Here is a 12,684-nt window from a genome sequence, read left to right as displayed (position 1 = left end):
AAACTTGTGATCATGACTTGTGGTGAAATTAAGAGTTGGATGCTTAACCAATGAGCCACCCAAGTGTCCCTAAAGTCCTCCAACTATTGCTGCTGAGTTTTTATTTCTCCCTACATTCCTTTCAGGTTTTGTTTGATATATTTTGGCGCTTTGATATATATGATTGTAATTGTCATGTGCATATGTCCTTTTTAAAATGTCCCTTTTTGTCTCTAATAATATTTTTGTTTTAAAGTCTATTTTTTCTGATATTAGTATAACTTTCTTGTGGTTGCTGTTTACATGATTCTATCTTCTTCTATCCTTTAACTTTTAATCAATTCATATCTTTCAGTTTAAAGTGTATCCCTTGTATATGGTGTATAGTCAAATCTTATTTTTTTCCCCAATCTGACAGTCTCTGCCTTTTGTCTGGATTGTTAAATCCATTCACATTTAATGTTCTTATTGGTATAGCTAGGTTTAATGTCTGCCATTTAACTTTTTGTTTTGTGTTTCATGCCTTTTTTATTCCTTTATTTCCCCTTTACTGCTTGCTTTTGCATTAAGTGAATATTTTCTAATGTAGCATTTAAATGTCTTTAACCGCTTTGTCATTGTATTTTTATTTATTTTTTGATAGTTGCTCTAGGGTTTCTCATATACATCTTAACTTATGAGAATCAATTTTAGTTTTATACTACCTTAATTCCAGTGATATATGGAATTTTTTAAAGTTATAAATAATTTTCTGAATGAAACTTGATTAATTTTTTCTGGCAATATATTACTAAAACTAGTGTCTTTGGATTAGTTCAAAGATGTTAGGTTGGAATCTTCAGTTCTTAATAAACCTGATAGTAAGAATCGGTTAAATAGCTTATACATTACCAGTAGCAGTTGTTTTAAATATAGTAGAAGAAATTAATTCAAAGGTTACTTCTTTGCAAATTTCCATGGCAATATTAGGTTCTTTTTCAAAGACGTTTTCAGAATTACCCGAAGTCTTTTTGAAATATGTCTTTATATAGTATATTTTTTCTTAAATATATGTAAAAGAGGTTCTTGTCATTTGGTCAATCACTGAAAAATGCTACTTTTTGTGTCGTGAACTGCACAGGTGAACTTAATGGCAAGGTTACTTACGGCTTTGCATTAGATAATCTCTTGTGATCTTTTAGTAGACTTCTATATGTTACTTCATAAACTCTTCTTAGTTATTTTACACATTTTTAGGTGCTTTGAAAGAGTTTTAAGTATTAATGTATTAATTTACTTTACAAGACAAATTCAAGGGGTTAACGCTACACCATTGGGCTTTTAATGATGTCATGTTCATTTTCGCATAATGATAAGCTTTCCTCTGTGGGAGAGAAATAAGTGGAGGTATATAGCTAGGTGGCTGAGAATGTGAAATATCCCTGGATATGCTTGTAGGAATGTTGTATAAACAAATGTCCTCTATCTTATGTGTTAGGTCAGAATAAAAGTTGTGAACAGTTGGCCTAAATTATCTTGGTGCTTGCTCTAGTGCTCTGTTTTAGCTGAGGAAAGTTGGCCCAATATTATAACCCTACAACATAAAATTGCTTCTGCTACAAAGAAAAAAATGAATACTATATAATTTAGTTAAAACTGAAATGTCAAATGGCATTATGACAGTATTGCACTTGAAAAATGATAATTACTTAGCAAAGTGTTAGGAAGTTTGTTTAAAATATTGTCATAGTTTTAGGTTGAGATCTAGGAGTCATGTCTTTATGAATTTTAATGTCAATGATGTTTTTCTAACATCTCTTAGAAAGGATTATGATTACTAGACAAAAAGTAGGAACCAGGTTTATACTTCCAGTTCTCATGAGGAATGAACATGCATAGCAAATAAGAGAAAGAAAGACATTGTACTCCATTAATGGCTATTAAGAAAGGATCAAGAGGACACAAGAATTCAGGTTAAGAAAATAGTTTGGGGAAAAACCTGAGGGAAAAGCACTGCTAAAATGTAAGGAGTCCTGCCCTACCTATACCTGTCCACAAAAATTACCAAAGCAAGGCTTAATTCATTGCTTATTTAATTGAATTAAAGGTAAGCCATATTTTGTGCTAGTTACATATAAACCTTGGAAGAGAAATGAACCTTTCACAGAGTCATATAGAATATGCTAGGGCCAAGAGCAGCTCCAGACTTCTACCTGCACACTAGGGAAAAAAGACAATCTTTTGAACAATAAGAAAGGGACTTTTTTTTTTTTTTGTATAAAGTTCAGCAAAAATTAAATATAGAGGTTTGAAAAAATATTTTAGCTTTACCTCATCAGTATGACTTCATTATCGCAATGAAAAAAACAACAACAGAATATGACTTCAGTCTGAAAATGGATTATTTCTCTTTAACTTACACAACCTAAAACTCTGGTTTCTTAAAAGTTTTATTGAGAACTCTACAATTTTCAAGCAAGTGTTGTCGAACATCAAAATTTTGCTATCAAATAAAGATATTTTTGTGCCTTGTGTTCTTTTCAACTTTCCATTGGAATTGAGAAATAAGCTACTGCTTATCCTAACTTGAAATCTGATGAGAGGTAAGGTAATATGGGTAAAAAACAGGATCTAAAAACCTTATGTTAAAGGAAGTATATTTGAAGTATATTTACTTTTGGCAACTGTCAGTAATTTGCGGTAAGTCACTTAACCTCTGCAGACTCAAAATTTTATAAGTAAAATAATGGGTTGTGCTAAGATTTAGATCTATGAGGTCTTTTCCAAATCGAATCTTCTTTACTAATTGAAGCTAATGATTCCACTTAACTATCAGAATCAGAAGACCATCTTTCCTTGTTGGTTTAAAAGTAATTGTTTCAAAGGAGAATCACGTTAATAAGGTGAAACATGACTATTGTTTGACCGAGTATTTCCCCAAATCCTTCATGAACATACTGATATGCTACTGTTGAGATATTTTACCTCATTCCTCTACTTCTCCTCAGTTTTTATCAGTGGGTATGTAACTTGATCTCATCAAAGTAGGATAGGTAAATTTATGAATACATTAGATGCTATGGAATGAATATGTTCTGGCAAACAACTGGTTTAGAATACAACTTAGGAAAAGGGTATTCATGGGAATTTTCTAAATGTTTCTCAATGAACATTTATCTTCAGCATTGGGGAAAAAAGTTAATTCTTTTACAAGTACAGACCAGAAGAAACCAATTTTGTTGTATTCTTATCTGGTCTATATACTTTTGGTTCTCTGTATAAGGTCACATGCTAGTTTTCATGACTAATTTTAAAGATTTTGGGTTGATTCAGTTTAATTACCAAAATTACAAGACGCACATTTCAAACTGCACTTAGGATTGTTGATGGAATTAGCCTCCTTAGAGGAGTGATAATCTGCAATTCTCTGATGGGGATGGAGTCATTATAGATCACCTTGAAGATAATTACTATCGGGAGATGACCGCTATGGTGAAACTTAATGCCAGGACAAATGGAGGGAGATGGGGTATCACATTATTCTTTGAAAGTGTTTGAAATAGCAAAAGTTTAGTTGATCATAGTGGGATGTACAAATTCAAAACATCTGCTTTTTATTTACTACTCATGCTTGGTGGAGTGAGGAATGAAGTGTGAGGACTTTTTTCTTGCTCTGTGCCAATGTAGAGAGACAATGTAAGTAGCAGAAAGAGCTGAGCTGGTCAGGAGGCCTGGATTCCAGTCCCATCTCTTTTATTTACAGGTCCTATATTTTATCTTCTGTAAGATAGGGATAATAATATCTGACCTTCAAGTTGTGTAACTGAAGAAAGCACTTTGAAAGTATAAAATGTTCACTTTTAAAATTATAAAGTAGTATAATTGTGGGCAATGAAAATTTAGGTTATAAACACTGAAAAAAATATGCTGTTCTATTTTTTCCTTTTTGGTGCACTTTTCTAGGTGAATGTGCCTCTTAGGAGCAGTTGTCTGGGAGTGACTGGATTAAGCTTGGGCTGCACAGGCAGATTGTGCTCCCTGAAAGACTCATAGCAGCTCACCCAGCATGTCCAGAGTGTGAAGCATGAAGTACATTTATCCTGCAAAAATGATAAGTAAATATAAGATTAAAAATTTCAAGAATTCCATTTTTAGTAAATGCAGCAACAAAATCAATGAAAACTAAAATCATATTCAGAGTAATACTTGCCACTATTTTTCACAGATCTCACAGCACTTTGAAAGAGACATTTACATGTTGATTTGAATTGTTCAGACATTTTAACTACATAGAGCAATTTTTTTAAAGTGGTGAAGCCAAGAAAAAAAAATCAGTGACAGAAATTGGAACAAAATATACTCTACAAGAAGGTATCTGAATCTTTGAATTTGAATTGAAAATGAGAAAATGGGAAGGTACTGCCTCAGCCCTGAGAATATATGGACCTCTGATAGTCTTTGAGCTGTCAGCTGTCACCTTCTCAGAATGTTGTGATGATGGACATGGGGCTTATCAAAATTTCAAAGGGTTCTGAAAGTCATATAAAAAGTAGAAGTATACTGTCTTTGTATAAAAATGTGTCAAGTATTCAGGTTATATAATGAAGAGATTTATAATAGAAGATAGCTAAGATTTTGGAGATTTATCCTTTTTTCCTGCATACATCAAACAACATTCTACTTGTCATCTTGCCTCAACTTAATTCCATATAAACTCACAAAGGCCAGAAAGTTACTTGAAATACAGTATATCAGTCATGATTTTGTATCTGGAAAAAGAAAACACACACACCTATTTTATGTAATCTTCCTGTGACCAAAATGTATTTGTATGCTTAAAAATTATCACTTAGGAAAGGACAAAAAAATCCTGTTGTGGAGTCATTTTAAAGAACACATCTTTAATATTAACATTTGAGGTAAAATTTGGATTTTTCTCTCACTTCCACTCCCTTCTTCCCTTCACTGTTAACCTTTACTTGGAGATTTATTTATTGCCCTATGCCAGGAGTAGCAAGTGACTGGCTCATGGATTCATCAATTCATTAATTCACTTAAATTGTCTTTTGTGGGGGAGTAAAGATAAGAACAAAAATGTAATTGATCTTGGTTGGCTGTAGCTATCAGAGTGAAACAGGACAGCAATATCTTATACAGCCAGGAGATGGTGGTGGTGTCCATAAAAGTAGACCATTTAGTTTTCTGCATTGTCGGGACCGTTTTAAAGCCCTCTATTTTCAAAATTCACACAGGATCTAAACGTTTTAAATGTCAAATTTTGGGAATGTTCTCCCATTTTTAAATCAAGGGGTTTTGTTTCCACATCTATATAAGGAATTAGACCTTTCTTCTCAGGGCATTGGCACACATAGCACATTTTTGCAAACAGAATTATGAACCTATGATTAAGTGATGTTACTTAAGGGGGGTTTTGTTATCTCTTGTAGTGAAATTATCATAAGGTGACTAGGGTGAAGCTTTTTTCTCCCCTCTCTTTTAATTCCTTACTCTTTTTTAAAATATCCTTTTGATTTTCTCTCTTCTCCCCACTACTACTCTATGTGGTATCTTAAGCATAAATAATAGACCTCTGTAATTTCTACTGCAAGATGCAGTTGTTAAGAGTGTGAGATCTAATATCACAAACTGCCTTAAAAGTTTTATTGGTAGTTAGTATACATTTCTTACTTGGTTGATGCTTTCAACTCTGTCAAGTTCTGACACAGGACTAGCCTCAGAGTGGAATGTTACCAAGTAAACTCATTTACCAATGAGTGATTGTTTTATCTAAGAATTATGTTTTATTGCATAACTTAATGAATTCAGCAAGGCCCTCGGGAGTACAGTATTTCTTTAATTCTATGGCTAATTGCCCTCAGTTCAATTTTGCTACTGTGATATCAATTCCACATTGTCTGAATCTACTGGGTTAATTGCACTATGATGGGTGTGATCATTGGAGACTTAGTGAGGAGTTTTAGAAATGTTACAAAATGAATCCGGAAGGATGCCGAAATTAATGTCTACAAATTATTTACAAAATGTTTATATCCCAGGCCCTGATCTACGCGCTTGGGGAAGTCAGTGAGCAAAACCCATAAAAGGCCTCCATCCTCATGGGACTTACAATGAACATGGGAGGACCTAGTCAATAAACAATACATCTAAATAAATTATACGGTATATTGATGGCGACAGCTACTCCAGAAAGAGCAAGGGCGGGTCCGGGACACGACGAAGGAGCGAGGCCGGGCTCAGTACGAAGTCGGCTGGTCAAGAGAAACCGCGTGCAGGCTTGAAGGAGGCGCGGGATCAGCGCCCTGCGGGAGGGGTCCTGCGGTGGATGGGGGCAGGCGGGGCGGCCTGGGAGCCGGTGCCGGAGCAGTTCAACAGACCTTTATTAGGAATTCGCTCCAGGCTGGGTTCGAGTTCCTAATGAGACTTCCGGCGAGCCAATTTCAGGGGGATCCAGCGCCAGCGGCCTCTCCGCTTGGCGGGGGATGGCTGCGGTCGGAATGATCAGCGCGGCGGCGGAGCGCACACCGGCGCTCCCAGCCGGGCGGACCCCTAGAGGGGCGGCTCCGCAGCCCGGGCACTGAGCGCGACGGGCGCGGGGCGGGGCCGGCGGACGCCATCGCGTCGCTACGGGCTGCCGGCAGCAGCGGCGGCCTGGTCAGGACGGCCGCGGCGTCCTCGCCGCGCTCCGCTCGCCCACGGCCGCCGGGCCCTCGCCCCGTTCCCTGCCTGGTCCCCCGCGGCGGCGCGCGCGGCCAGGTTGGGCGGGGCGGTTCCGGGGATGAGGAGGCGGCGGCGCGCCGAGACGATGCTCCGGACCTGAAGAGACGCCGGCACAAGGCGCGGCGGCCGAGCGCAGCGCCGACCCGCGGGATGGCTCAGCCGGCGGGCCCGGCGGGCGGCGGGGAGCCCCGGGCGGAGCCGGCGGGTGGCGAGGGGCCGCCGGACCCCGAGGCGGCGGGCGGCCCGCCGGACGCGCTGAGCTTGGAGGAGATACTGAGGCTCTACAACCAGCCCATCAACGAGGAGCAGGCGTGGGCCGTGTGCTACCAGTGCTGCGGCTCCCTGCGTGCCGCGGACGCCGGCCGCCGCCAGCCCCGCCACCGCGTGCGCTCAGCCGCGCAGATCCGTGTCTGGAGGGACGGCGCCGTCACCCTGGCGCCCGGCGACGCGGGAGAGCCGCCCCCCGCTGCGGGTGAGGCCGCCGACCTGCGCCCCCCGCGGAGAATCCCCGCCGCGACCCCCTTTCCCTCGCAGTCCCCGGCCTGGTCCTTCCGCCCCGCGACCCCCCCCCCCCCCCCCCGCCACGAGAGGACCCTTCCTCGGCCCCTCTTTTCCCTCGCAGTCCCTGGGCCCTGCCCCCTCTCCGCGACCCTTACCTCCCACAGGAGGATCCCCGCTGTGCCCCCCCCCCCTTTTCCCTCGCAGTTCCTGGGCCCGGCTCTTCCGCCCCGCGACCCCCCACCTCCCAAGGGAGACCGGGAGGAGCCGGGCCTGGGGCCGGCGGGGGAGGGTGGTGCTGGCGCTGTGGTGGAGCGGCGCCCCACGTAGGTCAGAGCAGGAGGTGGGGGGCGGGTAGCGGCACAAAGAGGGGCTGTGAAGAGGGTGTCTGGGCGGGCCTGCGCCGCCCTCCGCACTCCGGCTGGGCCATCCGACCTGCCCAGGGTGCTGGTAATTGTACACACTGTCATAGGACAGCTGCCCGCGTCTTGTTTGGGAAATGGAATGGGTTGGGTCCTTTTCGTGATAAGCTATGTATACATACTTACATGCCAGGGCTATTTACTGGGGTTGCATTTATGATGTGATAGGTGCTATGAAAGGTTCACGTGAGATCTCACCAAGGATACTTAATTCTGCTGTCACGAAAATTACACCTTTCAGAATGAATAGTCAGCTAATAGTATTTTTTTTTTAATTTGGCAACAAATTCCTTTGGTTAGGAAATATAAAAAGCCCCGAGGAGAATTTTGTTATATTGGGAGAGATGGAAAGAGATTAAATAATGATTTCTATCTAGCTCTTGAAAATTATAAAACAACTGCTATTTACCTGCGTATTAGAATTTGTTGTGATGAAAAAACAAGTTTGTCGAGTCGAACGTTGACAGGATTTCAGATAAACAAAATGGATTTTGGTTAGGTCATTGTCTGGTGTAAATTCTTCAAGATTATCACCTACACGTTAATATGTAGCTAGGGCTTACTCAGATTTAGTGATGGTGATGAAGGGATTGATAATAGGTTTTTCATGTCAGTTTTAATGTAATTCAGTCTTTTGAGAGGCAAGTATGTTAAGAACATAGAGAAATAATCTGCCCTCACTTTTAGAAAGTTGATGAAAGTATCAAAATGCTAACGGTGAAAGATGTAATTCATAAGTAGTTAGTAAAATGACATTTAATGCAAATCCTTATTTAAAATAAAAAACGTTCAAGGTTATAGATAACAATTCTTTCAATTCCACCAGAACATTAATTTGTGTGTGTGTGTGTGTGTGTGTGTGTGTGTGTGGTAAACACATTTTAGAACTTTTATTTATTTAAATTGAGTCTTTATAATTCTTTAGAAATTATTTTATTTCAAATAGTTTTTAGTTTATTTGATGTGTTTATTGTTTTTAAGTTTTGACTTAACATTAGTGGAAAATACTCGGGATTATAATTTACTTACAGTGTATTAATGTGATATTAAAAGATAAATTTATTATAAAATACAGCAAAGCCATGCCTTGGAATCTGGCATTTCTAAGGAAAATAATGTTGGGTGCAACCCCGTTTTATTTTATTATTATTTTTTTAATGTTTATTTATTTTTGAGAGAGAGTGCAAGCAGGGAAGGGGCAGAGAGAGAGGGAGACACAGAATCTGAAGCAGGCTCCAGGCTCTGAGCTGTCTGCACAGAGCCTGACAAGGGGCTCGAACCCATAAGCCACTAGATCATGACCTTTGAGCTGGAGTCAGACATCACACCCTTAACTGAGCCACCCAGGTGCCCTGCACCCCCCTTTTAGAAGTAGCATTTGGTACTGGTGACTTCTGGAAGGAGCAAACAGCAGTTTACATTATCTTTCTCTGAACTTGATCCCAGAAGAGTGTGGTTTATGTTATGTTTATGGACCTACAGTAGTTTACTTGTCAAAGACAAGGGTGTATTCTGGTGGTAGTTAAAATGAATTATCGTTATTATTTTGCATCATTCCTATGAGTGATAACATCTTGACCTCAATGTAATACTCTTTTCATGGAGAGAATAGTAGTTTCCCTGCAGTAGTGGCAATGGATTTATAAACAACATTTTCTGTTGTTCCTTAGTTCTTTTTTTTTTTTTAATTTTTAAAGTTTATTTTGAGAGAGAGAGAGAGGGAATGAGGGGGGGGAGGGACATGGAGAGAGAGAGAGAGAGAGAGAGAGAGAGAGAGAGAGAGAGAATCCCAAGCAGGCTCCAAGCCATCAGCGCAGAACCTGATGCAGGGCTTGAACCCACAAACAGCAAATCATGACTTGAACTGAGATCAGTCAATAGTCAGATGCTTAACTGCGCTACACAGGCACCCCATCTTCTTCCTTAGTTCTGCTCATGATTTCTGCTACCAGTTGTGGAGAGAGCCCAACCAAAGTTGTTGATACAGTCTTGAGCATTTTAGGGTTGACCGATTAAAAATCTTTAGGAAGTTCATACCAAAATGTTGTTTATATTAATTTATTTACTCCTAGGCTTTAAGAGTAGTTGCATGGCTACAGAAGGTACAACTGAGCACTTAACCTTGATTCTTAAAAATTAATGATAACTTATACTGTGCACATGTATAAATTGTTTTTAAGGAAACATGGTAATCATGACACTTCAATTCTAAGAAGTACTTTTTCATTGTAGGGCATTTACCATGTATGTTGTTGGCAATCAACAGCATTTATATTTTCATACATTTACCCATTGATTTATTTCCAAATGGAGGTTTAGGGAAATAAGGGACTTGCTTAAATTCATACTGGTAACTTTGAATAAAATCCAGGTCTTTCAACCTCTAGGCTTAGAAACAGATTTGGTTTGAATTTGGGTCATGATTCCTCCCCTTCCTAGCTGAGTAACCTTGAGTAACTTCCTTAACCTCCCTTAATTAATGAGTTAAAGACACTCAAGTTCTGCATATACAGTCACCCTGAGTCCAGCCTTGTCATCTGTAAAATGAGAATAGATGACTTTTTCACGAGAGAGTGTTTAAGTGAGATGATGCGTGTAAAATGACAACAGCAAGCCTTAGTATGTAGCAGATACTCAGTAAGTTTTAGTTTCCTTTTTCCCCTAATTCTGTGTCCTTTCACACCACCATGGTGCCTCTGGTCCTGCAATTCTGCATTTTTACTCAGAGAGACCGAATAGTTGTGGAGAAGGTTAAAATAGTGAAAACATATTTTAAAAGATTAATTCTTGTTCATTCTTGGTATAATTCTTGAGTGTTCACATCCTGATCGTTAAATGGAAGGAACTTTTGAGATTTATGTGTATGTGTCCAGGGTAGAGTTTGGGGGTGAATGATGGTATTAGGGGTTGGTGAAATGTCTTATCAGGCACAGTAATAGGTAAGGATTATTCCATTTGAACAGTATGTCCAAATATGTTGGGTAATTAAATTTTAAAAACATGAATTGAGTTCCTGCTATTGTGTAAGCAGTGAGCGATATAAAAATAAATTGTTTTAGACATTGAAGAAGAGAAGATAAAACATAAACACAGTGGAAAGTTTACCACGAAGCTAGTGCAGCTTCAACCCTGAGCCCACTTATTTACACAGGCCTCTTCTAGGCCCCTGGGTGGGGCTTCAGTGATATGTTCAGGTAGTCATTTACAAAATTAAGATATTTTAGCCATAATCAGTAACATTGCTGTCACTTTTGACTCCAGTTTACCCTCCAACATACTTCTAGTTGTGTTGCATTATGTGAGAGTAGCCACAGACATTTTTGGCAGAAATTGTGCAATAGTGCGTTTGTGCTTTGTATCTGTGTTTCTGCCTTCTGCAGAGGAAAACAGTGGAAAGAGTTTGGTTATATACAGATATGGGTACTTAAGTAAGTTGGGGTTCTTTTGGAAAGCCATTAGCCTCACCAAGAATTATGACTCATCTTTAGAAGAAAACAACCATTGATCTACCAAGGACTAAATGTTGGTGAGAGATGACGAGTCACGCTCTGCCTGTTTTATTTCTAAGGTCAGAATCACTTTCCCGCATCACAAATTCTGTAAAATGGCAACATTTCCCATCCTGCTTTCATAATAGTGTCATCTGAGCCATATTATGTTTCCTGCTTGCTTCCTGTTGGCTAAGTAGAAAAAAGAGAAACAATCTTCTTCTAGATATTTGTTTAAAACTCTGAGGAAAACATTGCCTATTACCAAAAATAGTGGGTTTTTTCTAAACATTTTTTTAAATGTTTATTTATTTTTGAGAGAGAGAGAGAGAGAGAGAGAGAGAGAGCGTGCGCGAGCGCGGGGGAGGGGCAGAGAGAGAGGGAGACACAGAATCTGAAGCAGGCTCCAGGCTCTGAGCTGTCTGCACTGAGCCTGATGTGGGGCTTGAACTTGTAAACTGCAAGATCATGACCCGAGCTGAAGTCGGAGGCTTAACCGACTGAGCCACCCAGGTGTCCCAATAAGCTTTTTATTTTGGGATAATTTTAGATATACAGAAAAGTTTGAAAGATAGCACAGAGAATTCCTGTGTACTTCTTACCCAGTTCTCTTAATGTTACCATCTTCTACTGTGCTGTTTGTCAAAACTAAGAAGCCAGCGCTGGCACATTGCTATTAATTAAACTCCATACTTCGCTTGGATTTCCCTAGTTTTTCTGTTAATGGCCTTTTTCCTGTATAATATGGAATACTGTATTATTCCATAATACATTATGGGATACTTCTGGTCTGTTGTGGTTTCTTAGACTTTCCTGGTTTCCCCTGAGTTGACAGTGTTGAGGAGTACTGGTCAGGGGTTTTGCAGGCTATCCTTCCATTTATGTTTGCCTAATGTTTTCCTGACTAGACTGGGATTATGTGTTTGGGCAAAGAATTATTACCACATAGGGAAAGGGGCTCCTCTCATCACGTAGGATGGAGGCATACGATATTGACAGGACACCACTGGGGATATGCACTTACTTGCTGGGTTTCTCCAGTAAAGAGTTACCTTTTCTACAATCTGTTCTTTGGAAAGGAGTCACTAAGTCTAGCCTGCATTCGAGAAGGGGGCCTTTTCCTGGAGGGGTGAACTAATATTGTTATTACTACTTAATTTTATTTTATTTATTTATTTATTTTTTTAAATTTTTTTTTTTCAACGTTTATTTATTTTTGGGACAGAGAGAGACAGAGCACGAATGGGGGAGGGGCAGAGAGCGAGGGAGACACAGAACCGGAAACAGGCTCCAGGCTCTGAGCCATCAGCCCAGAGCCCGACGCGGGGCTCGAACTCACGGACCGCGAGATCGTGACCTGGCTGAAGTCGGACGCTTAACCGACTGCGCCACCCAGGCGCCCCACTACTTAATTTTATATTACTTAATTTTAATATAATTTTATATTTTGTTACTACTTAATATTATTTGGACTTCTTCTGTAAGGAAGATTTGTCCCTTTCCCCCCCATTTATGTATTTATATCATTCTGGAATCATGTATATTTTATACTTCGTTATTCATTACCATGTTATTTTGTT

The 12,684-nt window shown here is 40.0% G+C and overlaps 1 protein-coding gene across 3 annotated transcripts in view; it reads left to right on the top strand.

The window, feature by feature from the left end:
* Nucleotides 1-6,747: 6,747 nt before the first annotated feature.
* SPIRE1 (spire type actin nucleation factor 1) overlaps nucleotides 6,748-12,684 on the top strand; it is a 202,534-nt gene continuing 196,597 nt past the window's right edge. The window contains exon 1 of one of the 3 annotated variants that reach the window (XM_030336752.1): nucleotides 6,748-7,168. In XM_030336752.1, the coding sequence (XP_030192612.1) occupies nucleotides 6,847-7,168 (322 nt within the window). In that variant the 5' untranslated portion in view covers nucleotides 6,748-6,846. The remainder of the gene's footprint in view (nucleotides 7,169-12,684) is intronic. The other 2 variants (XM_030336753.1, XM_030336754.1) reach the window with 2 other exon arrangements.

The sequence above is a fragment of the Lynx canadensis genome, chromosome D3, assembly GCF_007474595.2.
Source record: "Lynx canadensis isolate LIC74 chromosome D3, mLynCan4.pri.v2, whole genome shotgun sequence".
NCBI classification, from domain to species: Eukaryota; Metazoa; Chordata; class Mammalia; order Carnivora; family Felidae; genus Lynx; species Lynx canadensis.
Note: the sequence above shows the minus strand (reverse complement) of the source record. Positions and strands in the feature narration are given on the sequence as shown.